The sequence below is a fragment of the Rhinoraja longicauda genome, chromosome 32 (assembly GCF_053455715.1).
Source record: "Rhinoraja longicauda isolate Sanriku21f chromosome 32, sRhiLon1.1, whole genome shotgun sequence".
In the NCBI taxonomy this organism is placed as follows: Eukaryota; Metazoa; Chordata; class Chondrichthyes; order Rajiformes; family Arhynchobatidae; genus Rhinoraja; species Rhinoraja longicauda.
In genome coordinates this window covers 12,230,865-12,258,774 of record NC_135984.1, presented here as the reverse complement: position 1 = coordinate 12,258,774, position 27,910 = coordinate 12,230,865, and the positions used below count along the sequence as shown (strand labels likewise).

At 45.0% G+C, this 27,910-nt stretch overlaps 1 protein-coding gene across 3 annotated transcripts in view; it reads right to left on the bottom strand.

The window, feature by feature from the left end:
• dscaml1 (Down syndrome cell adhesion molecule like 1) overlaps nt 1-27,910 on the bottom strand; it is a 494,811-nt gene that overhangs the window by 192,209 nt on the left and 274,692 nt on the right. For all 3 annotated transcript variants that reach the window (XM_078426581.1, XM_078426582.1, XM_078426583.1), the window contains one exon: nt 5,456-5,602. In XM_078426581.1, coding sequence (XP_078282707.1) covers nt 5,456-5,602 — 147 coding nt within the window. The remainder of the gene's footprint in view (nt 1-5,455; nt 5,603-27,910) is intronic.

Sequence of the window (27,910 nt, the reverse complement as noted above, 5' to 3'; positions counted from 1 at the left end):
CCTCTTATCACTCAATGGTGAAGGAGAGATGTGACTGAGCATAAGTAAAACGCACATTTTTAATTAAGGTTGTGCTTTGAATATTCATTTTGTGAGCTGGATTTTTATTACAGCAATAATCCTGACAGCTTTATTTTTTTTTTACCATAAGATTAGTGCTTATTTCACTGCTTGAACAGGAAACTCCAAATTTGGCCACCTCAGGAAGAACTTTGTGTTTCACGATCTGGGTAAATTATAGCATTTGATTTAATTTAGATTTAGAGATACAGCGCGGAAACAGGCCCTTCGGCCCAGAGTCCGCGCCGCCCAGTGATCCCCGCACATTAACACTATCCTACACACACTAGGAACAATTTTTACATTTTATCCAGCCAATTAACCTACATACATCTTTGGAGTGTGGGAGGAAACCAAAGATCTCGGAGAAAACCCACGCAGGTCATGGGGAAAACGTACAAACTCCGTACAGACGGCGCCCGAAGACAGGATCGAACCTGAGTCTCAGGCGCTGCATTTGCTGTAAGGCAGCAACTCTACCGCTACGCCACCGTGCCGGCAGGACATGTGCAAGAAAATCATTAGGTTACATCACCAAAGAAGAACTCCTTTCTTTTTCCATCCATTTCAATTATAGGACAGAAAAAGGGGAGTTTTTGTCGTCAGACAAACCAATGTCTAATAAGAAGAGAGTCAACAGCATTTGATTTCCTGGGCCATAAGAGCTAGAACACTCAAATATCTCAAAAGTTAAGTTTGAAATCAGAAACATGTTATGAAATTGGTAACATCCAAATAGATAGTCCTTGTGTTGCATGAGTATGTTTAAGACTTAGGTTAGACATAGTCTAAGACTTAGGTTAGACATGGGCGGCACGGTGGCGCAGCGGTAGAGTTGCTGCCTTACAGCGAATACAGCGCCGGAGACTCAGGTTCGATCCTGACTACGGGTGCTGTACTGTACGGAGTTTGTACGTTCTCCCCGTGACCTGCGTGGGTTTTCTCCGAAATCTTCGGTTTCCTCCCACACTCGAAAGACGTACAGGTTTGTAGGTTAATTGGCTGGGCAAATGTAAAAATTTTGTTCCTAGTGGGTGTAGGATAGTGTTGATGTGCGGGGATCGCTGGGCGGCGCGGACCCGGTGGGCCGAAGGGCCTGTTTCTGCGCCGTATCTCGAAATCTAAAATCTAAATCTAAAAACCAGCTGCATCCCCTTGTGTAGGCAGAGAGGCACGTGAAACGTTTATAAATATGGTGGACTAGGAAACGGAAATTGTTAAGCATCGACATTATGGGCCAAAGGGCCTGTTTCTGTGCTATATTGTTCTGTGTTTAATGAGACCATGTTAAGTGAGTAGCAAAAATGGATGACAAGGAGTTCTATGCTAAGGGCGAGAGGGTTTCTAACTTTACTAGGACTGACAGGTATGGCCGCCATTTGTTTTCTTTTTAAGTCCTTATTATACAGACCATATTCTAACTCATCACAATATTTGATTTTGGAAAAAATTGCCAAGACTCCATCAGTCAGTAGGAAGAAAGGCTTGCCGACTAAATCTATGTGATGCATTCCATCAAATACAAGGCTGCCTGAATCATTCATTATTGCTGTTGGATTCAGTCCCTCTGCTAAACCTTCCCCCACCATCCCTGCCTCCACCTCCATCTCTAATTGTATTGTTAGAAAATGGCCCATGTGAAAAAAAATAATAAGAAGATAATAAATCATCGCAAGAAACCATATTAAATCTCCCGTTTATCACACGAACACCTGTGGAGAGAATACATCACTCCATTGGGCCCTATCCAATTTAAATACATTTTTCTGTAATACATCTTTAAGTACATAAATTTGTGCATGCCATTAGTTAGAGTTTTTTACCAGCCGAGTATAATTCATATCATCCCTGGGATGGCGGGACTTGCATATGAGGAAAGACTGGATAGACTGGGCCTGTACTCGCTGGAATTTAGAAGACTGAGGGGGGATCTTATAGAAACATATAAAATTCTTAAGGGGTTGGAGAGGCTAGATGCGGGAAGATTGTTCCCGATGTTGGGGGAGTCCAGGGGTCACAGCTTAAGGATAAGGGGGAAGTCTTTTAGGACCGAGATGAGAAAACATTTCTTCACACAGAGAGTGGTGAGTCTGCGGAATTCTCTGCCACAGAAGGTAGTTGAGGCCAGTTCATTGGCTATAATTAAGAGGGAGTTAGATGTGGCCCTTTTTGCTAAAGGGATCAGGGGGTATGGAGAGAAGGCAGGTACAGGCTACTGAGCTGGATGATCAGCCATGATCATATTGAATGGCGGTGCAGGCTCGAAGGGCCGAATGGCCTACTCCTGCACCTATTTTCTATGTTTCTATGTTTCTATGTTTCTATTTCTCAGTACCCTTCCCTTGCCAACTCTCGCCCATTAATATTAATCGTGAATATGTCCAGCACAGAACAATATAATTCACTGACCCAAAGGAACTTACTACCACAGTGAGGGGTGGAAGCAAGGAGGGTTGAATACTTTGAGTGGAAGCTGAATAAGCCCATGCTGAGAATCTGATGAAATAAGACGGAGTCTGAAGAAGGGTCGCTCGCGACCAGAAATGTCACCTGTCCTTTCCCACTACAGGTGTTGCCTGAACTGTGGAGTTGCTTCAGCACTTTGTGTTTTGCTCAAGATTCGGGCATCCTCAGTTCCTTGTGTCTCCGAAACCCATGCCGGCGAATGGAATGGAGGTAATGTTGAAGGGTTTGGACAAAGAGGGGTGGGAGGCAGCTTATGTGGAGTATGAAACCTGCACAGCCCATTTGTAACAAATTGCCTGTTAGCCTGCTGTAAATAACTCATAACTTTGTAAAACGTTCAGCGTGATGTTACAGAAAGATAAACCGTTAGTTTCACAACTCTGCACCACATAATACAGCATGTTAATTCATTATACAAGTTCTGCCCTCTAGTCTTCATTGTCGCTCCAATCAAGAAGTAATTATTTGAGTAGGAAGGAACTGCAGATGCTGGTTTACACTGAAGATACGACACAAACTGCTGGAGTAACTCAGCGGGTCAGGCAGCATCTCTGGAGAAAAAGAATTAATGACGTTTCGGGTCAAGACCCTTCTTCAGACTCTATCATTCGAGTTGTTTGTGAGCTCCAGGTTTGGAAACAACTTGACTTTGTGACCTTTATTCTGAATCATCGAGCTAAGATCATAAGATCATAAGGTCATAAGGAATAGGAGTAGAATTAGGCCATTTGGCCCATCAAGTCTACTCCGCCATTCAATCATGGCCGATCTATCTCTCCCTCCTAACCCCATTCTCCTGCCTTCTCCCCATAACCTCTGACACCTGTACTAATCAAGAATCTATCTATCTCTGCCTTAAAAATTGACTTGGCCTCCACAGCCTTCTGTGGCAAAGAATTCTACCCTCTGACTAAAGAAATTTCTCCTCCTCTCCTTCCTAAAAGAACAGGATCACAGTCATCAATGTATCCAGAATATTTTGAGAGTGAGTTGCACTAACTTTCTCATGGTTCCTCTGTTATTGATAGGACATTCAAATTTGTGGCATATTCTCATATTTCCTTCCCACAGCAAAGGGTACAGGATGCTATGTGGCCCATTAATTATAAGCTGGCTCTCAGAGAACATCTATCATTCACCCAATTACATCCCTGCCATCTATTGTCTCACAAGCCACTTCTTACCCCTCTTCATCTAAACATTCCACAGCCCCTAATGCTCTGGCCACCCACCTAGCCCAGCACCATTCCACAGTGGCCAATCTATCTGAGTCTTTGGGATTGGGAGGAAACTAAAAGACCAGGGGGTAAACTGGAGGAGATGCAAACTCCGCACAGACAGCAATCTCGATCAAGCTGAACTTGGGTCATTGGAGCTGTGGGGACAACATCACAGGCAAGGTAAAGGCATACGGATGGCAAAGCAAGGGAACTTGGAGTGACCAAAGACGTCAAAGAGTAAAAGAAAGCGCGTGTAAGGTTTAAGAGAACATAATCAGACGGGGCCTTTGAGGAAGATAATGAAAGGAGGAAAAAACCTCCAGTCAGGTCGTGTTTCTGGAAAACAAGATGGTGACATTTCAGGTTGGTACCCTTCTCCAATCTGAAGAAGGGTCCCGACCCAATATGCCACCTGTCCATGTTCTCCAGAGAAGCTGCCTGACCCACTGAGTTACTCCAGTCCTTTATGGGTTTTTTTTGTAAGCCAGCATTTGCAGCTCCTTAAATCTGCAACACTAATACAGTTGTAATAATAGCAGATTTTTAACTATTTCAATATAGGCTGGGAGTGCCACAGTAACAAGGGTTTAAATGGGGTAGAATTTGTCAAGTGTGTTCAGGTGAATTTCCTAAGGGAATATATAGATGGCCCTACAAGGGAAAAGGGCAAAGCTTGAGCTATTCTTAGGGTATTGGAGAATGTAGAATGTAGAATCCTTTATTGTCGTTGCGACAGGTACAACGAAATTAAAAATAGCAGGGCATAGTTTCAATAGGCTATAAATTGTTATGGATAAGGACAGAACTGGTCCTCAATTTGAAATTCTAAATTGATGCAAGGTCAACTTTAACGGCATTAGACAAGAACTTGCAAAAGTTGATTGGAGTCAGTTGATGCGGGCAAAGTGGTGTCCAGAAGGTCGGATGCTTTTAAATGACTGTCGTGAGAGTTCAAAGTATGTAGGCGCCTGTTAAAGTGAAGGGCAAGGCAGGCAGCAGTATTCCTTTTAATGGTCTTAAATTCTCTTTTGCAACATATACAATCTACTTCCACTGCTCTGCTCTGAAGAAAGCTCTCCCTGCAGAAAAAAAAAAATGGTTTCCCTTTTTACTCTTCCTCTGACTATTTTCAACCAGTGATCCTTTCCAAGCAGAAAAGTTCTCTGGATCAAACCCCTTGTTAGTTGCGAATTCCGCCATTACTTTTCTGTCGGGTTGTACAATTCAAATTTCTCTAGTAGTTTCTCAACCTGAGTGGAACAGATGAGTGGACCGTCCAGGTTCCACAGCCGTGAGCTTCTGCACAACTTTCCAGAGCTTTCATTTCCGTGACTCTCTGAGCTAATTTGGGAGGAGCAGCATATCATATCATATATATACAGCCGGAAACAGGCCTTTTCGGCCCACCAAGTCCGTGCTGCCCAGCGATCCCCATACATTAACACTATCCTACACACACTAGGGACAATTTTTTTACATTTACCCAGCCAATTAACCTACATACCTGTACGTCTTTGGAGTGTGGGAGGAAACCGAAGATCTCGGAGAAAACCCACGCAGGTCACGGGGAGAACGTACAAACTCCTTACAGTGCAGCACCCGTAGTCAGGATCGAACCTGAGTCTCCGGCGCTGCATTCGCTGTAAAGCAGCAACTCTACCGCTGCGCTACCGTGTTGGTGTGACAGTGGGTGGCGACACGCCCCTTACCTGAAACAGAGAGGCGGGCTCCATTGCTCTGCCGCGTTTCTCCGCTGTATTTATGCCTGGTGATACACCTGTACGTGGACAGTGCGTCCTCCTTTTGTACATCAGATATGTACAAGGCTCCATACGTAGTGATGTGGAATCTACTCCCTGCAGAGACAAAGAGAAACAAACCACTCAGTTTCTTGTCGGCAAAGAACGTCAACCAGCTGTGATAAAGGGTTCAAAAGGGGTCGGGACCCTTCAGACTGGAGAAGGGGAACCAACCTGAAATGACACCATCCATGTTTTCCAAACATGCTACCTGACTGGAGTTTTTTTTTAAAGCTTTTCACTGTACCTCGCTCGGTACACGTGACAATAAACTAAACTGAGCTGAAATAGCCATCCAGCAAAGGCTCTGTGACAACGGGCTGGGACATCATTTCATCAGCATCTGGAGTGCTTCTCTCTCTCTCTCTGGTTTGGAAACACGGCATGGAAATAGGCCCTACGGCCCACCCAGTCTGTGCCAACCTGCAATCACCCATACACAAATTCTATCCTACACACTGGGGACAATTTATGGAAACCAATTAACCTACAAACTTGCAAGCCTTTGGAATGTGGGAGGAAACCAGAGCACCCGGAGAAAACCCACAAGGTCACAGGGTGGACATGCAAACTCCATGCAGACAGCACCCGTAGTCGGGATTGAACCCGGGTCTCTGGTGCTGTGGGGCAGCAACGCTGTGCCACTGTGCCACCTAATTGATTGATTGTTATTGTATTAACTAGCCTTGCTCAGCAAAGAATGAGAGTCCAAGATTAAGTTGCTGTAAATTTGATTCCGTTGAATTAGGATCCTCTTTCCTTACAGTTAAAAAAAAAGAAATTGCATTGCCATCATGTTTTTCACAGCCTGAGGCAGTCCCAAAGCATTTTACATCCAGTGAATTACTTTTGATTGTAGCCACTGTTGCAATGTAGTTCATATGGAAAATGTGCATGTAGCAAGCATTCATTATCAACAATGAAAACAGCTGCCAGATAATCCATTTCTTTAGTGATATTGATTGAGGGATACAGATGACCCAAGAACCAGGAAGAATTCCATCAGCAGTATTGATGATCCTCGGCTTAACATCCATGGTGCTTCACTCAACTCCCATTAATTCTCTGATCAACCAGACCAAGCGGCATAAATCACTGGGTACCGAACCCATTGAATTTGCTTACGAACTACGATTTCCTCAGTTCCTTCCTTATTATCTCTTGCAGTGCTACATATTCAGATTTGAGAGGTCTCATTTAATGGTTCCTTGTATAAAAAATGCCAGAACTTAAACAATAGGAGATTTGTCATTGACTCAGCTGACCAATAAATACACAGTGCATGACAAAACCTCAAAAACAAAAGGTGCTAGATGATGGAAATCTGAATTAAAATAGAAATTGCTGGCAAAAGTCAGCAGGCAACATCTGTGGAGAAAGATGCTGAGCCAGTGGAGACACAAAAGACTGGAGATGCTGGAATCTTTAACAAAATACAAAGTACATGATTACAATCTGGCCATTTACAGTGTAAAGATACATGATAAAGGGAATAACGTTTAGTGCAAGGTAAAGCCAGTAAAGTACGATCAAAGATAGTCTGAAGAAGGGTCTCGACCCGAAACGTCACCCATTCCTTCTCTCCTGAGATGCTGCCTGACCCGCTGAGTTACTCCAGCATTTTGTGAATAAATACCTTGGATTTGTACCAGCATCTGCAGTTATTTTCTTACACTAAAGATAGTCCGAGGGTCACCAATGAGGTAGATAGTAGTTCAGGACTGCTCTCCAGTTGTGGAAGCATGATTCAGTTGGCTGAAAGATGGCGGCAAAGACAAGTGCTCAGGATTGACACGAGGCTGTGGTAGTGAATCTGGGTCACAACATGGTCAAACAGCAGGAGAACAGGAGGAATCACCCAGGGGAAGCTGAGAGACTCTCAATCAGTCTGAATCAGTTTGAATGCATAGGAAGGAACTCCAGATGCTGGTTCACACTGAAGATAGACACAAAAAGCTGGGATATGCAGCACCTCTGGAGAGAAGGAATGGGTGATGTTTCAGGTTGAGACCCTTCTTCAGACTCTTGGGTCAGAATCAGTTTGAAATAGGGTCCAGACCCGAAACATTGGCCGTCCATTCCCACCCCAGGTGCAGCCTGACCCCTGAGTTCCTCCAGCATTTTGTACTTTGAAATAGAATTAATGTTTCAGCTCAATAACCTTTAATCAGAACTGTTGCAAAGGAATTGTTAGGTAATGTGATTAGTGGTGTGATAACTTTACTCAGACTGCTGATCTCTCTGGGGGCGGGCTTCCTCCACCATGGGAGGAGTATCAAAAACATGAGGTGATATCTCCAAACACGATGCCTCCAATGAGCATTCCAAACTTCTATAGAAAGCATCCTATCCAGATGCATCACAGCTTGGTATGTTTGGCAATGGCTCTGCCCAAGATTGCAGGTAATCACAGCAAGTCGTGAAGGCATCGCAGTCCATCACACAACCTACCTCCCTCCCATCCGACTCCATCTACACCACGTTGCTTCGGGAAAGCTGCCAACATAATCAGGGACCATTCACCCCCTGGTCATTCCTTCTTCTTCCCTCTCTCATCGGCAGAAGATACAAAAACACGAAAGCATTTTCCACCAAATTCAAGAACAGCTGCTTCCATGCTCTGACTTTTGAAAGGACTTTTCATCTCCTAAGGCTCTACCAATCTACCTTTTCACTTTGCACTTTTTTATCTGCACTCTGTAACTGTAACACAATAATCTGCTCTCTGGTTATTTTCTCTTTTGCACTACCTGATGGTCTGATTTGCCAGGAGAGCATGCAAAACAATGCTTTTCACTGTATCCCGGTACAGGTGACAAAAGCAAAGCAAACCTAAAGAAGGAGATACAAGGAACAGCAGGTGCTGGAATCTTGAGCAAAACATTAAATGCTGGAGGAACTCAGTGGGTCAGGTAACGTCTGTAGATGGAATGGGCAGATGGTGTTTCGGGTCGGGTCCTTTCTTCAGACTCAGAAGGAGTAAGTTTTTCTATGCAGAGAGTAATTGATATCTGGAACACATCGTCAGAAGAAGTAATGGAATCAGATACAATTGCCAGGTTGAAGAGGCATTTAGACAGGCATTAAAGCAGGGAAGTCATGGAAGCATAGAGCCTAATGCAAGAAATTGGGAATCATGAAAATGGCCAAAAAAAACGTCGTCATGGACCCAGCGGGCCTGAATCTGTGCAGTACAAGCCTATGACTTTATGATTCTTCCTGACCTCAGTTCCTGTCAGTTGTCTGATCTGATCAAGGCTGTTTCTGGTGTGTGGTAACAGTGATGTTATTATGAACACTGAGCAGGGGAAGTCCAGTCTACCGGCATGATTGGTAGAGCTGCTGCCTCACTGCTCCAATGACCCGGCTTCAATTTCACCTTCGGTGAGCGCTGGAATCTGGAGCTGGGGATGATGGGGGAGGAGTTGATAGGAATGTGGGATCGGTGGGCCGAATGGCCCACGTCTATGCTTCTGCGACGTCAATAAATCATCAGGCATCAAACGAAAAAAAATAAAAAGCTAAGATTAACAAACTTTTTCAGTATTTTATAGACTACAAAATAATAAAGTGGGATTAGTGTAGGATTAGTGTAAATCAGTGATTGATGGTGCTCGTGAACTTGGTGGGCCAAATGATTGCTATATAATTCTGTGACTCTTTGAGTTTATCACTTAAGATTGGAACATACGCAGCGGACTAAGCCAGGAATTGGAATAATGGTTCTTTAAAAATAAAAGTAAAGCATTTTAAAAAAATCTATGGGGTTTTTGACATTTTTATCTGAGGAAATGACAATCAAGACAGAAAATATCTATTTGTGAAGGAAAAGAAGGCATTAAGCAAGAAGCATGCCATAAAAAATTACCCTTTGTGCAAAGATTAAATTTTCAGTGAGTATTTTTTGCAGCGAGAATAAATGATAAAGATTTGAAATTCCTGGAATTACAGTCATTTCTGAAGATTATGCTGGAGATGGCTTCAAAATAGGGCCCCTTAAATGAGCAGGGAATCATTGACTACAACTTCTGTCTGCATGAATGCACTCCACAGATTGCTGTCAGGTTTACTCTGTTACAACACTGAGCATTGATAGACTCACTCACTGCAAATTCCCAACCAGTGCAATAGACAATAGACAATAGGTGCAGGAGGAGGCCATTCGGCCCTTCGAGCCAGCACCGCCATTCAATGTGATCATGGCTGATCATTCTCAATCAGTACCCCGTTCCTGCCTTCTCCCCATACCCCCTGACTCCGCTATCCCTAAGAGCTCTATCTAGCTCTCTCTTGAATGCATTCAGAGAATTGGCCTCCACTGCCTTCTGAGGCAGAGAATTCCACAGATTCACAACTCTCTGACTGAAAAGGTTTTTCCTCATTTCAGTTCTAAATGGCCTACCCCTTATTCTTAAACTGTGGCCCCTTGTTCTGGACTTCCCCCAACATTGGGAACATGTTTCCTGCCTCTAACGTGTCCAACCCCTTAATAATCTTATACGTTTCGATAAGATCCCCTCTCATCCTTCTAAATTCCAGTGTATACAAGCCTAGTCGCTCCAGTCTTTCAACATACAACATAAGGCAACTCTTGCCTTACAGAATCGCAGGTCGGTTACTTCACAGATGTGGACCATTCCACATGTTGAGTCAAAGCTGGCTCTCTGCAACAACAATCCCATTAGGTCCATCCCCGTGCCTTCCACCATAATCTGACAACATTTCCTTCTGGTTCTTATCCAGCTCCCTGTTGAACATTTCTATTGAACCAAAGGTGGACACAAAGTGCTGGAGTAACTCTGTGATTCAGGCAGCATCTCTGGAGAAAAAAGATGGGTGACGTTTTGGGTTGGAACCCTTCTTTCGACCCGACCCAAAATTTCAGTTCTGACCCGAACCGTCTTTTATCCTCAAGTCAAGTCAAGTCAAGTTTATTTGTCACATACACATGCACGACGTGCAGTGAAATGAAAGTGGCAATGCCTGCGGATTGTGCACAAAAAAAGAATTACAGTTACAGCATACAAATAAAGTTAATAAGTTACTATAGTGTAGACAAAAATTTAGTCTCTGGAGTTATAAAAGTTGACAGTCCTGATGGCAATAGACAATAGACAATAGACAATAGGTGCAGGAGTAGGCCATTCAGCCCTTCGAGCCAGCACCGCCATTCAATGCGATCATGGCTGATCACTCTCAATCAGTACCCCGTTCCTGCCTTCTCCCCATACCCTCTCATTCCGCTATCCTTAAGAGCTTTATCCAGCTCTCTCTTGAAAGCATCCAACGAACTGGCCTCCACTGCCTTCTGAGGCAGAGAATTCCACACCTTCACCACTCTCTGACTGAAAAAGTTTTTCCTCATCTCCGTTCTAAATGGCCTACCCCTTATTCTTAAACTGTGGCCCCTTGTTCTGGACTCCCCCAACATTGGGAACATGTTTCCTGCCTCTAATGTGTCCAATCCCCTAATTATCTTATATGTTTCAATAAGATCCCCCCTCATCCTTCTAAATTCCAGTGTATACAAGCCTAATTGCTCCAGCCTTTCAACATACGACAGTCCTGCCATTCCGGGAATTAACCTAGTGAACCTACGCTGCACGCCCTCAATAGCAAGAATATCCTTCCTCAAATTTGGAGACCAAAACTGCACACAGTACTCCAGGTGCGGTCTCACCAGGGCCCGGTACAACTGTAGAAGGACCTCTTTGCTCCTATACTCAACTCCTCTTGTTATGAAGGCCAACATTCCATTGGCTTTCTTCACTGCCTGCTGTACCTGCATGCTTCCTTTCAGTGACTGATGCACTAGGACACCCAGATCTCGTTGAACATCCCCTCGTCCTAACTTGTGGGCCTGTGGGAAGAAACTCCGTCTCATCCTCTCCGTTTTCCTACTAGATGCAACCTGATCTGTTGAGTTATTCCAGCACTTTGTGTCTATTTTTAGTATAAACCAGCATCTGCAATTCCTTCCTTCACACTACTATTGATCCACCTCCACTGCTACCACTGGCAGTAAAGTATAGATCCTAACCACTCACTGTGTAATTATTTTTATCGTCATGCCACTTTTGATTCTTGCGCCACAATCTGGTTCATGCTCTGTACTCGAGTCCTCGACATCTCTGCCAATGGGAATAGTTTCTCTTTGTCTCTGCACTGAGCTGCTGGCTTAACTATCATTATTTCTAAAGCCAAGCATTAGAAAGACAGACATTTCTTATACATTCCCTGAAGAACATACCAAGCACTTTACAATCAATAAAGAACTTTATTTTGGTCTGGTTACCGTTGGAATAGGGGAAACGCAACAGCCAGTATGTGCAGAACAAACTTCCACAAACAACTCGACATTCTGTTTTGGGGATGCTGATTGAGATGTAAATATTGGACTGGACACCAGTTTAGATTAGCTCTTTAATTTCACCTGAAACCAGAAAGGGTGGTATGCTGGTGCAGCAGTAGAGTTGCAGCCTTACTGGTACTGGAGACCGCACCTGGAGTACTGCGTGCAGTTTTGGTCTCCAAATTTGAGGAAGGATATTCTTGCTATTGAGGGCGTGCAGCGTAGGTTTACTAGGTTAATTCCCAGAATGGCGGGACTATCATATGTTGAAAGACTGGAGCGACCAGACTTATACACACTGGAATTTAGAAGGATGAGAGGAGATCCTGTAAGATTATTAAGGGGTTGGACACGTTAGAGGCAGGAAACATGTTCCCAATGTTGGGGGAGTCCAGAACAAGGGGCCACAGTTTAAGAATAAGGGGTAGGCCATTTAGAACTGAGATGAGGAAAAACTTTTTCAGTCAGAGAGCTGTGAATCTGTGGAATTCTCTGCCTCAGAAGGCAGTGGAGGCCATTTCTCTGAATGCATTCAAGAGAGAGCTGGATAGAGCTCTTAAGGATAGCGGAGTTAGGGGGTATGGGGAGAAGGCAGGAACGGGGTACTGATTGAGAATGATCAGCCATGATCACATTGAATGGCGGTGCTGGCTCGAAGGTCCGAATGGCCTCCTCCTGCACCTATTGTCTATTGTCTATTGTCTTACTGTGCTAGAGACTCGGGTTCGACCCTGACTAAGGGTGCTGTCTGTACAGAGTTAGTACGTTCACCCCGTGACCACGTGGGTTTTCTCTGGGTGCTCCGGTTTCCTCCCACACTCCAAAGACGCACAGGTTTGTCGGTTAATTGGCTTCAGTAAAAATGGTAAATTCTCCTCAGTGTGTAGGATGGTGTTAATGTAGCTGGTGGTGACTGGTTGGTGTGGACTCAGTGGGTCGAAGGGGTTTGTATTTGCACTGTATCTCTAAAGTAAAGTCAAATGGTCGTACTCCTGTTATGTTTGTCCGTAAATCCTCTGTAATCACCCTGGCTTTACTGACCCTTGCAGAATCGGCACCCAAACTCTCAGAGTAAGATGGCCAGTGCACAGTCAATAATGAAGACAAATCACCCGACTATGGTCCTGTCAAAAAAAAAAGACAAAGTGCTGGAGTAATTCATCCGATCAGGCGGCACCTCTGGAAAACATGGATCGGTGATGTTTCAGGTTGCAGCCCTTCTTCAGACTGGAAGGAATGCTGGATGGGAGAAGGGGTCGACACTGAGCGGAGAGGACTACTTACCACAGAGAAAGGCCTAGAGGCGGAGACGACAGAAGAAGAGGTCTACATCATGGCAGGCTCGGATATCGTTGAGGTGTGGGCATAGGTCCTGTCATGTCTCAGTTGCCTTCACATCTAACACATTCGGAGAACCTCCTCCCCCATCCCTCTGCTTTTCGCTCTACTGACCTCCAATACTGTCTACATGGATTATGTGGCTTTTCTCTTTGACGGTGCAGGCTTCCTCTGGGTGCTCTGCTTTCTTCCTACATGTGCAGGTTGGTTTGGCTAATTGGCCATTGGGTAAGTTGCCCATAGAGTTTGGGGAGTGTAGAATCTGAGGGCATTGATGGGAAAGTGGGGAGAATAAAATGAGTTTGGGTAGGATTAGTGTAAAACTGATTGTCAGTGGGGACTCAACATTGCATCTTGCCATTACTCCATGACTCCAGGGATGGGGGATCATCCGTTCACAAAGCCAACAGGACAATGAAGATAATTTGCTCCACAAAATGGTTACCACAGCAAGAAGTGACCCGGCTGGTGCACATCCTGCCCCTGGGTTAATGCCAGTGCATCGACTGCATCAGGTGTAATCACAGAGCCACTCTGTGTAAATTGTATCTTCAATCTATAGTTCACAAAATGTCTGGAGCCCCCATCAACAAAAGGTCGCTCAAAACCAGGGCTGAGATCTGAAAATGGATTGCTCTGGTGCCTGCGCAAGACACCAGATACCACCTCGATTCACCTTCTGTTCGTTGCCACGACATTTCCAGATCTTGCACTTGCCCTTCTTGGTAAGGAACGCACGCAACTTCAAAACATGTAAGATAAATGAGCAGGGAAAAAGTGGGATTAAGCTCAACCCTGTGAGAAGCTGCTGGAAATATCAATTGTGCAGGAGTGATGTGAATCCCATTCGTCTGCATTTTAAGTTTGTCTTACAGGGAAAGAGAGGAAGAAGGGTAGAACGAGAAAGGAAAGGATGGAGATCAAGATAATTTCTTAAGTTTAGTTTAGAGATACAGCACGGAAACAGGCTCTTCAGCCCACCGGGTCCGCACCGACCAGCGACCCCCGCACATTAGCACTATCCCACACACAACTAAGGACAATTTACAACTTTACCAAGCCATTTAGTCTATAAACCTGTACATCTTTGGAGTGTGGGGGAAACCGGAGCTCCTGGGGAAAACCCACGCAGGTCATGGGGAGAATGTAGAAACTCCGTACAGACATCACTCGTAGTCAGGATCGAACCCGGCTCTCTGGCACTGTAAATTGTCCTTAGCAACTCTACCGCTGCGCCACCCCATGCCACTCTTTCTGGTGTCTGGTTCAATGAAAGGTAATCTAAAATTGGTGTTCAGTCCAATATTTACATCTCAATCAGCATTCCCAAAACAGAATGTCGAGTTGTTTGTGGAAGTTTGTTCTGCACATACTGACTGCTGTGTTTCCTCTGTTCCAACAGTAATTGGACTTCAAAATAAAGTTTTTTATTGATTGTAAAGTGCTTGGTATGTTCCGCAGGGGATGGAAAAGAAATGTCTGTCTTTCTAATGATAGTTCAGCCAACAGCTAAGATTTGACATGAAAACATACTGCTTCATCATATCATATCATATCATATCATATATATACAGCCGGAAACAGGCCTTTTCGGCCCACCAAGTCTGTGCCACCCAGTGATCCCCGTACATTAACACTATCCTACACCCACTAGGGACAATTTTTACATTTACCCAGCCAATTAACCTACATACCTGTACGTCTTTGGAGTGTGGGAGGAAACCGAAGATCTCGGAGAAAACCCACGCAGGTCACGGGGAGAACGTACAAACTCCTTACAGTACAGCACCCGTAGTCAGGATCGAACCTGAGTCTCCGGCGCTGCATTCGCTGTAAAGCAGCAACTCTACCGCTGCGCCACCGTGAGGCACATAGGCAGGATCTGTGCTGGGAAAAGGACAGACAACATTTTGCATTGGGACTGAAGAAGGGTCCCGACCCAAAACGTCACCTATCCATTTTCCTCCACACATGCTGCCTGACCTGCTGAGTTCCTCCAGCAATTTGTCTGTTTTTTGCTCAAGATATTGCTCTCCCTTGCGCATCCAGCTCAGATTTGATAGTCTTTCTTACGCAGTTATACGGGAGGTTCTTACGCAGTTATACGGGAGGTTCTGATGATCCAAGATGACCCAAGAAGCCTGTGTGAACTTGTGTAACTGTACCACTGCACTATCATGCCATCCTTGTACCACACTGCACCTCTGCACTGTTCAGTTAGATAAGGCAGATCAGCATCACTACTCGATTGATTGGTTCTGTCTCCCTTAATATTTTGCCCAACAATAATCATTCAGTGGAGACACTAGGAACTGCAGATGCTGGAATCTTGAATAAAACACAAACTGCTGGAGTAACTCAGCGGGTCAGGCGGAGTTGATAGTCTTTCTTACGCGGTTCTACAGGGTGGTTCTGATGATCCAAGGTGATCCAAGAAGCCTGTGTGAACTAAGACAGGGTTTGGAGCAAAGATACCAGAGGAAAAAGATGGACCACACCGTTGAAATCGCCTATACTGAAGTGTTTATTCACAAAATGCTGGAGTAACTCAGCAGGTCAGGCAGCATCTCGGGAGAGAAGGAATGGGTGACGTTTCGGGTCGAGACCCTTCTTCAGACTGATGTCAGGGGGGCGGGACAAAGGAAGGATATAGGTGGAGACAGGAAGATAGAGGGAGATCTGGGAAGGAGGAGGGGAAGAGAGGGACAGAGGAACTATCTAAAGTTGGAGAAGTCGATGTTCATACCACTGGGCTGCAAGTGCAGTACGCAAAGGAGCCATTTTAGTAGGCAACACCCAGCGTTCGTTATGCCTCTCGCAGTGTAATCAGTGTTTTGGGGAACAATATGTGTGATGATACCATTAAAATGCAGAATATATCTCATCTATCAATTCACAGATATTTGTTATTTTTCTTTTTAAATGTTTCTGCAAGTTTCTGCCTACTAAAATGGCGTCGTGACGTACTATGGTTTTTAGGGTCGAGTGGTCTATCTTGCTCCTCTAGTATCTTTGGTTTGGAGCCAGTGGTGAGCATGGTTATGGTATCTGTTGCTCGTACACTGTCTCAGGAGAAAGACTCAAGGCCGACCTTCAACCAAGGTTCCCTGATTCGAAGTAGTTGACTGTCAGCCAAGTTGAACGGTAGAATCCGCCTGAACTCAAGCGTAAATGCACTGATGTTTGCAGAGGTGAAAGAGGTCTGAGGCAGAAGGAAATGAGCAGAAATTTAAAATTTAGAAGGTATTTATTGAGGTAAATAGAGAAAGACTGGGCGGGCACTGAACGACGCGGGTCAACAGTTCCAAATTGCCACTAAGCTGAAAGAATTCTCCTTTCAGGCGGTGTTTGAATATTTTCCAACAGAGTGGAAGAGACAGACTAAAGGGAAACTCGACTCAGGAACTGGATGTGAATTATGCCACAGAAAGGAGTGCCTGGAAAATCAACCGGAGATCATCTTTTTCACTCTGTGCCACGGGACTAAATAATCGATTTCTCCTCAGCATGAAACATGGGTGTGACCATTTCCGAGACATTTTGCACCATTTGGGAAATGTTGACTTGGTGTTTCCAGACAAAAATTCAAGAGGGTGCTGGTGAGGGGACTTAAAGGCCTGTCCCACTTACTTATACGTTTTTTTAGGCGACTGCCGGCAACTGTCATGGTCATAGCAGGTCGCCCAAAAACCGGTGACTGGACCCTCCCGACGACAATGTCTACGGCAAGCTATAACAACCTACCACCTAGTCGACGTTAAGCTACGGCAAGCTACCGACAACCGGCGACCCAGTCGTCGCGACTTAGGGCGTCCACCTACGACCGCACCTACGACAACCTACAACCACACAGGCAACAACAAGCTACGACAAGCTACGACCCTGTTGGCGACAACTGAAGACAACTGAAGACAATTCACGTCATTTTGGCCTCCGGTTTTGACGCCGGTACCTGTCGCCGGTTGACGTAGGTAGTCGCCAATGGAATTCACCGAAGTCAGGACCGGCGACAACCTATGTCACCTAAAAGATTGCCTAAGTGGGGCAGGGGCTTTAGGCTTTTCCAGTGCAGTGGTGAATCTTTCCCGTAATCATTAATCTGCCATCCGATTATTCAGAGATCCTGATGGTTTGGCATCTAGAACATAGAACAATACAGCACAGGAACAACACTTCACCCTCAAAATGTCTGTGCCGAACATGATGCCAAGACCAACTCTTCTCTGCCTGCACATAATCTATATCCCTTCGTTTCCTACATATACATGTCTTTCTCCAAGTCACTTAAATGCCACTTAGACTCATGGAGTCATACAGCGTGGAAAGAGGCCCTTCGGCCCAACTAGCCCACACCAGCCAACAGGTCCCACTTGTGGTCCACTTGCATATTACCATTCCCTTTAAAATCTCTGGGGTCGCTGGGTGGTTTATCATGCTGCTGTATAATATGAATGCAAAATGCATGTTTGGTATTGATGCATGTTTGGTATCAACGTTTCTTAAGGTCGGCATGCAGAACTTTGGAAAATCTGATTGTCCAACATTAGCAGAGTTCCATGGGTACCAGATTATCAGAGTTTCATTGTAATTCAGGCTTACACCTGATCAGAATGCAAATTGGGCGAGAGTTATACCAGACCTTGGTTCGCTTGGCACTGGGATTTCCTTTGTAGTTTCACACAGACAAAGCTCAACAGCAATATGTGAACAAATGAGCAGGAATTAAATCAATCGGACTGAAGAAGGCTCTTGACCCGAAACGTCACTCATCCATGTTCTCCAGAGATACTCCCTGACTCACTAAGTTACTCCAGCACTCTGTTTTTTTGGGACAAGGATGGAAAGGTAGTAGAACATTGGATGAGGAGTAAATATGGTTAAAAAGAAAAAGTAAGCATATGTAATGTTTAGGAAGATTAGATCAGTTAGGGTAACAGGAAAGCACAAAAAAAACCCAAGCAGGGAATTACGTCTAGAAGGTTCTGCAAAATGTCCTTGGTAAATCAGATTAAAGAAAATCCAAAGGCACTTTGTCCATATATTAAAGGAGAGGATATCTACGGTAAAACCAGTCTTAGACAAAGGAGGGTATATGAACAGAGATAGATATAAGCCTGGGACTAAACAAGTATGATGCATCTGCATTCGTCAAGAATCTTTTTCCCACCATGGAAATGTAAAAGGCTGGAGGGCTTGCCTTAACGTGAGAGGGGAAAGGTTTAGCGGAGATGAGTGGGGCACTTCTTTTACACAGAGAGTGTGTTGGGTGCCTGTCATGGGTGGTGGAGGCAGATACGTTAGCGGCATTTAAGAGGCTTTTGGAGAGGGACATGGATATGTCGGGAATGGAGCCATATGGCAGGCAGAAAGATGAATTTGGTATCATGTTCGGCACAGGCATCGTGGGATAAAAGGTCTGATCCTGTGCTGTACTGTTCTATATATTTAAGAACAGTTGGGTTACGAGTAGTTTTCGATAACAAAACTTCCAAAGGGACAAAGGAAGAAAACCTATCTTTTCAAAAAATTAAATAATTTAACAGAGTATAAAACAGGAGATGTTTGACAAACATTATAGGCTGACTATGAATGGCCAATTCTCATTAATATTGTACAACAGTTGCGTCGAATAACAGAACTCAATATACAGGTAATTAATTACTTATTTATATATATATTATATATATATATACTTCATTTTGATGGTTTGAGTCGCTGGGATTTTTTAGGTCCGGAAGTTTGGAAAGAACTGGCTTTAAACCTTATATCTTCCCGATGGATAAATCCAAAGTCAGAATTCCCGAGATCTATAACCATCAGCGTTTTAGAGACTCATGGACATTTATGAGGATGTGGAACGAAATTATATATCTATTCCCTGGAGCAAAGCTCTGAACAATGAGCAAGTCTCCGCCATATAGATCTTTTGGTCTTTATGATGGATTATGAGATATATGGGAAGTAAACATGGAATTTTGTGTGTAGCTTGCCAAACAGAGCTACAAATCCTGCAACTGGATCTCCAGGCTGCCTGGTCTGCTGACAGACTTTGAGAAATGTTATCGCAGTTCAATCAACGAAAATTCACATAGCTTAACCCCAGGACCATCAAACTTGGTTTGGAAATTAATGGTCAACTCTGGATTTGAATTATTACACTTCCCATGTCTCAGAACACCCATTTATTTGGTTTTGTACAAATGAAAATCAATTCCTTTCCATGATATCGACCACTTCCAAGATTTTTTTGTGTAATTCTGGAAATGAGAATGGCTACTTCCAGATGGGAATTCTCCCTAGTGTGATTGACGTGATCTCCACATCAGTTGCACACAGAAGGATGTTTCCCTTTGCAATGTTTCTCTGGTCCCCTGCTGCCCTGCATTGGAGAAGCCAAATGCAGGCTGGTGATTGTGTTGGGCGGCACGGTGGCATAGCGGTAGAGCTACTGCCTTACAACGCCTGGGTCACGGGTTCGATCCTGACATGGGGAGCTTGTCCGTACGGAGTTTGTACATTCTCCCCAAGACCTGCGTGGTACTTTCTCCGAGATCTTCGGTTTCCTCCCACACTCCAAAGACGTACAGGTTTGTAGCTTAATTGGTTTGGTATAAAGGTAAATTGTCCTTAGTGTGTGTAGGATAGTGTTAATCTGCGGGGATCGCTGTTCGGTGCGGACTCGGTGGGCTGAAGGGCCTGTTTTTGCGCTGTATCTCTAAACTAAACTAAACTAAACACCTCAGCTCTGTCCACAAGGTTGACCCTTAGCATCAAGTTATTGTATTATATTGTATTATCAAGTTATATACAAAAATTGTATCTGTGTGTCCTGTGCTTTTTGTTGTCTACTGCCGGACCTTGACGTGAGAGGACGCTGGCGCTGTTTATTCGCCGCTTCTCCGTTAGGATAGTTTGTCTGTTTGTTTTTATGTTATGATTGTTTTTGTAAAGCGCTTTGAGCTTCTGGAAAGGCGCTATATAAAATAAATGCTTATTATTATTATTATTATTATTATTATTATTATTATTATTATCTGTCACTTTAATGCCCCATCCAACTCTGACCTCTTTGTCTTTGGCCTCTTGCACTGTTCCACTGAAACATTGAACCAGTAGAGGTTTGAGGAACAGCATCTAATTTTCCATCTATGCTCCTCGGAGTTGATACTGAATTCTAAATTTTAGAAAACCAGCCTTTTCTGGGGCCACCAGTCAGAAGATGGGTCCCTTCCTTCCACCTCATCTGTCCATTTCCCTCCCCAGATGCTGCCTGACTAGATGCTAGTTCCTCTAGCATTCAGTGCTCTGGTCAAGATTTCCGGCACCTGCAGTTCTTTGTGTTAGCTTTTTCAGGTGATAGGTTATCAACTTGAAACTCTGGAGACACAAAAAGTTTGCAAATGCAGGAAACTGGAGCAAAGAAATGGTGTTGCTGGAGGAACTCAGTAGGTCGTACAGCATCTATGGGGAGAAAAGATGTCTCTGGTTGAAACCCTGCATCAGGCCCCAGAAAACTCATCAGTTCTCGTGCAGGGTTTCAAGTCGAAATGTCGACCATTCCTCCCCATCCCCTCTCCGTCGCCCCACAGATGCTGTTCAACCTGCTGAGTTCCTCCAGCGGTTCATTTTTTAACTCAAAACTTTGTTTATCCCTTCACGGGCTTTGACATAGATCTTTTCAGCATCCTGTTTTTATTTCAGCTTTCCAGCATTTGCAGCACCATACAGTCAGAGAGTAATTCACAACAGAAACAGGCCTCCAGCCCAACTTGCCCACGCCGCCCAAGATGCCCCATCTATACGTCCCATCTGCCCGCATTTGGCCCATGTCCCTCTAAACCTTTCTCATCCATGCACCCATTTACCCCATTTAGTGGAATCAAAAAACAAGAGAGGCAAGTTGTAATAGGAAGTTAAGGGCTATTGGTTCCACTCAGATGGTGGTAGGTACGTGGATCGAGCTGCCAGAGGGGAAAGTTGAGGCAGGTACTGCCATAGCATTTGAAGGACACTTGGATGGTACATGAATAGGAAAGGTTTAGTGGGATATGGGGCAGGAGCAGGCAAATGGGACTATTTTAGATGGGATATCTTTGTCAACATGGACAAGTTGAGTCGTAGGCCTTGTTTCCGTGCTGTCGGACTCCATACGGTCTTTTATAATAATCCAAATATTCCATTGTTACCATTAATAATTCTAGCTTCAAATTCTCAATTTATTTATTTAAATGAGTTTGAACCATGGTGGGATGAGAACTAGTTTCCAGATTATCAATTGAGGTTTCTGGATTATTGACATAATAACATAACTACTCGGTTTTATTTCCTTCCCGCAGTAGATTATCCAAACTGGGAGAACTCATCAATTTGAGTCGGCTGAACTACACGCTGACAGCAAGCAAAAAAATAAATGATCTCTGCACTGTGCTAAAACATAGCTACTAAGTTCCATTATAAGATAAGACATAAGCGTTATAGACAGGTTATTGACCTTTACAAATCGAGCTGTATGTAACAAAGCAGGCTCCATTTTTTGTAACAGCTTTTGCAAGCAATTGTGTTGTTCTTGTAAAGATAAAATGCTTGCAACCAGGTGGATTCTGCAGCGTTGACTGAAACAGAAACCGTCAAGCAACGACACAGCCCAACTCTCTTTTGAACGGCGATTATCTAGTGACCTTAACCGTGGTGACCTCACGCAGCCTTGCGACCTGTACTTGGGCTGTTGACGGCAGTTAAGTTGGCATGTCGGCTGCAGCTAGCTCCATCTGGTCACCAATGATGAAAAGCAAAGTAGAAACTCCGTTCCCTGAAGAGTTGATGAAATTATTTCGTTAAACGACAATAACCAGAACCAAGATATTTGTTCGTAATTGCTTCAATAATCCAGAAACCTTGACTAATAATCTGGAAACTGGCTCTAATCCCACCATGGCCCGAAGGTCTGATGAAGTCAGACGTCGTTCGGCGCTTCACTGGACAGGGCCCCAAGGGGCAGCTTCCTCAGTAAGGACTGTGTTGAAATATCAAAGGACACTGCATTAACCTGACTGCAGCAATAGAAAGGATCATTCTGATAATGGAGCTAGAGATCACGAGGGATGGCTAATAACTTTGTCCTTTCCAGCCACTGCTTGCACCTTGAGAACAACCTGAAAGGAATCCAATATTCTCCGAAGCCAAATTGATGACAAGGTAGGTGGATATTGTGTTTGGCGTTTGACAACAGCTGCCCATTCTTGCAACCAGCTGCCCATTCTTGCATTCTTGCAACCTTGCTATTGAGGGCGTGCAGCGTAGGTTTACTAGGTTAATTCCCGGAATGGCGGGACTGTCATATGTTGAAAGACTCGAGCGACTAGGTTTGTATACACTGGAATTTAGAAGGATGAGAGGGGATCTTATCGAAACGTATAAGATTATTAAGGGGTTGGACATGTTAGAGGCAGGAAACATGTTCCCAATGTTGGGGGAGTCCAGAACCAGGGGCCACAGTTTAAGAATAAGGGGTAGGCCATTTAGAACAGAGATGAGGAAAAACTTTTTTAGTCAGAGTTGTGAATCTGTGGAATTCTCTGCCTCAGAAGGCAGTGGAGGCCAATCCTCTGAATATATTCAAGAGAGAGCTAGATAGAGCTCTTAAGGATAGCGGAGTCAGGGGGTATGGGGAGAAGGCAGGAACAGGGTACTGATTGAGAATGATCAGCCATGATCACATTGAATGGCGGTGCTGGTTCGAAGGGCCGAATGGCCTCCTCCTGCACCTATTGTCTATTGTCTATTGTCTATTGTCTATTGTCTATTGTCTATTGTCTATTGTCTATTGTCTATTCACCATGCAGTGCAGAGAACGATGATTGAACTAGTTTGAGCCTGCAAACTTTGGATGGGTAAGTGACACAGGGAGATGAGGTTGTCCTATCCTACCACTCGTGTCCTCATGTATCCCAGTCTGATAACTGTCCCCACAGGGGCGGCACCACCTGGATGCTCTCTACTCCACTGCTCTTTGACTGTGGGAAATTGGATGAAACAATGAATGTCCTTGAAGGTCAGCTAAGCTGAGGGTGATTGATTAAAGATGGCCTGGATGGAAAACAGTCTTTAAAGTGGTGGAGCAACTTGATCTAACTGAATGGAGATGAATTGAAATTATTTTGCATCCAACCCAAGGGGATTAGAGAATGGGGAGAGCAAGGGAGAGAGAGAGAAAGAGAGAGGGAGAAGAGAGGGGGCGAAGGGGAGAGAGGGAGAGAGGGGGGGGGAGGGAGAGGGGTAGAGGAGAGGGGGAAAGAGGGAGAGAGGGAGAGAGAGGGAGAGAGGGAGGGAGAGAGAGAGAGAGAGAGAGAGAGAGAGAGAGAAGAGAGAGAGAGGAGAGAGAGAGAGAGAGGAGAGAGAGAGAGAGAGACGAGGAGAGAGAGAGAGAGAGAGAGAGAGAGAGAGAGAGAGAGAGAGAGAGAGAGAGAGAGAGAGAGAGAGAGAGAGAGAGAGAGAGAGAGAGAGAGAGAGAGAGAGAGAGTGTGTGTGTGTGTGTGTGTGTGTGTGTGTGTGTGTGTGTGTGTGTGTGTGTGCTGGTCATAAACCAGCTGGTGGCCTCCATGTTGTGGTACCGGCTGGCTACTCTTGTCCCGCCCTCCATCTTTGCAACTACTTTACAGAAGAAGCTGGTGGACTTCTTCTGGGGAAATAGGAAGCATTGGGTTACCGCAGCAGTCCTGAGTCTCCCGTTGGAGGAGGGCGGCCAGTCCTTGGTATGCGTGCGTACCCAGGTGGCGGCTCTCCGCCTCAGGACTCTGCAGAGGTATATGTACACAGAGAACCCCCCCAGGTGGCACCCTCTGGCCACGTATTTTTTTCGTCGGGGTTGTTGCCTACGGGGGGTTTCGCGGCTGCCGGTGGCGGGCATCAGTCGACCCGCCTTACGGGGTCTGCCTAGTTTCTATCGGGACGTGCTTAGAGTGAGGAATTTGGTTGTTTTCAGCCGACGTGTTGCTCCACAAAGGGAGGGGGACGTCGTGGCTGCGGGAGCAGCCGGTCCTCACCCTGTCATGGCGGGTGTCGAGGAGAGGCGTGTGCCTAGAGTAGTTCTGACTGAGCTTACCCCCGCTCCGTCAGATTTGCTCATGCGGCCTAGGCTCCGGGATTTCTCCCGGGCGCCGGCTCCGCACAACTTGAGCCGCCTTTCCGAGATGCCCAGCGTGCTGTTTCGTGATGCGAAGAGACGCACACTGTACAGAATGCTCCTGCACATTCTACACCTCCTTGTCTTCGTACACCGCCCTGACACATCTTGGCGGTCTGTGTTACCACCTGAAGACGGGGACGGTCCTCAGTGGGGGGCTCTCTATAAGGGAGTCGTTCCCCTTTACATCGGGGACCTGGGGTGGAGAGTGCTGCACAGAGCGGTGGTGTGTAATAAACTGTTGAGCCGGTTCACGGGCTCGCCCGACCGCCTGTATTTTCTGCGGTGACGAAGAGACCGTGTTCCACGTCTATATGGAATGTGAGAGGTTACTGCCCCCTGTACCAATATCTGAAGGGGTTGTTCCTCAAGTTTTGGTTACACTTTAGTCCTACGATTCTAGTGTTTGGACACAAGGCAGGGGGAGGGGAGGGTCTTTCGGGGGGGGTGGGACCTCCCTGTCGGTTTGCTCTTGGGCCTGGCCAAGTTGGCCATTCGCGGGTCCAGGCAGAGGGCGGTCGATGGTCTTGCCAGAGTCGGCTGCCTTCCCCTCTTCCCGGGCCTACGTCCGTGCGCGTGTGACCCTAGAGAGGGGGAACACGCGGAGACCACGGGCACTCTGGAGGCCTTCCGTGGGCGCTGGTCACTGCGGGGGGTTGAGAGCATTGTAAATAATGAAGGCAACATTGTATTATAATGATTATTTGATGACTTGTAACCTCTGAATGTGGTTTTGATGTGATGTATCATGTGAATGTGCTGAATAAAGTCTTTGAAAATGAAAAAAAGAAAAAAAGAAAGAAAGAAGAGAGAGAGAGAGAGAGAGAGAGAGAGAGAGAGAGAGAGAGAGAGAGAGAGAGAGAGAGAGAGAGAGAGAGAGAGAGAGAGAGAGAGAGAGAGAGAGAGAGAGAGGGAGAGAGGGGAGAGAGGGAGAAAGAGCGTTGAATAAAGAAAGACAATGTGCGCAGAGAGAAAGATTCGGTGAACATCTTTAAATAAATTCAAAAGGAAAGCAAATCATTTATTTATGGCTATGATACACCATAGGCTTGTGAGTAATTGCTGTGTGATCTTTTGCCGGATGCAGTATATTGTGGTGTGTAATACAATTACATGAAGCTGAGGGATGGGTGTTGCAAGAGGCAGTGAGTGGGAGACAATATCTATTTGTTTAAATGAATGAGAGAGAGAGAGAACGTGGGCTGATTTCCTTTGGTTGTGGTGTGCATATTACAGGTAGACATGAAAGGTTTCCCCTGGCAAGTATATCTTTTTAAACAGCTTATCGCACGTCCTAGGCACACATAAAATGCTGGAGTAACTCAGCGGGACAGGCAGCATCTCTGGAGAGGAGGAATGGGTGACGTTTCGGGTCGAGACCCTTCTTCAGAACCATTCTTTCTCTCCAGAGATGGGGAGCCTGTCCCGCTGAGTTACTCCAGCATTTTGTGTCTACTTCGATTTAAACACAGCATCTGCAGTTCTTTCCTGCACATTAAAGCACGTCCGCATGGATGTATTTACCGTTGGATTAGAAATACCTACCAGGCAATATCTTCAAGCATTTGTTAACAGCCTCTCTTCACTCTGCAACCTAAAGATCTTCCTCTCTGTTAGGAAGAATTGTTGTTTCTTTCTGAGTTACAGCCCGGCTCATTGGACAAAGCAGGAGCAAAAAATGGTTGGTATATTATGTCCAGCTCTTTGAGCCTCTCTCCTCTTCCCTTTCCTGCGAAGGTCAGGCTTTAAAGGGAACAAAAGCCTGATGTGGCAACTGCTTTGCTTCCCACCGCCTGAACCTGCAGAGAGTGGTGAACGCAGCCTCATCCATCACAGGCTCAGCACTTCCTTCCAACAAGTCCATCAGTGCATTGGTTCTGGAAGGCTGGAAGTATCATCAGGATGCCTGGAATCCTGCCTATTCACTCTTCTCTCTTCTACCTCTGGGAGAAGGTGCAGGAGCTTGTAAACTCGGACATCCAGATTGAAGAACAGCCTCTTTCCCCACGGCCATCAGACTCCTGAACCAATCACTTCTTTCACACCCTCTTAGATGTGCTGCCAAGGGGCGGCACAGTGTGCTAGCGGTGGAGCTACTGCCTTACAGAGTCAGAGACCCAGGTTCAATATTGAGTACCGGTGCCTGTCTGTGCGGAGTTTGCACGTTGTTCCTGTGACCGCAGCGGTTTCCTTCCACAATTTGGGTTGATGGGAATCTCCTCTCGTCCTTCTAAATTCCTTCTAAGTTTAGTGCCGTTTACAAGGAGAAAAAAAACAGTCCAAAGTCCGTCCACATGTTGGAAGTACCAGGAAAGGACAACAATATCTTTGCCGGTAAAGCAGGATTTCAAAGTAGTCGCCATAGTGGGACTGAGGCAACATCATTCTATTTCATCTTCTCTGTGCTATTGTTATTCATTGTATTTTGTAAAAATCGCCAATGCGCATCAGATTCAATCAATTTGCACAGCAAACGCTTAGCTAGTTATCATTTTAATAATAAATCTTTTTAATAATAAATCTTTTCCCAGTATCAACGATTAGCTACCCCAAACAATTATCTGTTTGCCGTGGCTATTGAGTTTGTTCAGAAATATATGTAGCACTCAGAATAATATCAGAGGACAAATATGAAAACAAATGGAACATTTGTGAGAATATTGAACTACCAATGTCAACACAGGGCACAGCTTTAAACTGTGAGTCTGCTTTGATCACCAAGGTTTTTTTTTTGACTAATGAGTGTAACGAGGCTCAGATTCACCTCAATACCAGGCCACGGGAAGATGGCTGGGTCACTTAGCCCGACGAGATTGAAGTCATCGCTCCTCATAACTCCATATCCCTTAAAACACCAGTGACCAGAAATCTATAAATCACAGATTTAAAATGAACAATCCATAGCAATTAATCAATTGTTAATTGTAAATTAATTAATAGCAATTAATTAATCAAATAATTTCACTTCCAACCCAAGGGGAAGCGGGACATAGTGGACCATCAACGGCTGTGTGGAGAAAGAGAGAAAACCAAGAGAGGAAATTAATTAACTACCCTTTTGCAGAAACCAATTCCAAATATCAATTACCCACCGTGTGTAACCTGGCTTCAATCCCGAATAGAAGACACAGAGTGCTGGAGTGGCTCAGCGGGCCAGGCAGCATCTCGGGACAATATGGACAGGGGACGTCTCAGGTTGAGACTCTTCTTCTTCAGTCCCCAGACCTCTCCATGTTCTCCAGAGATGCTGCCTGAGCCTCTGAGTTACTCCAGCACTTTGTGTCTTATTTGTAAACCACCATCTGCAGCTCCTTATGTGTAGATGACAAACTCAAGGCTACAACAGATAAATGAATGAATGAATGAATGAATGAATGAATGAATGAATGAATAAGTTTATTGGCCAAGTATGTGCAGAGACAAGGAATGTGCCTTGGTGCTCCGCTCACAAATGACAACACAAACATACAGTTCACAATTAAGAGTAAAGCAT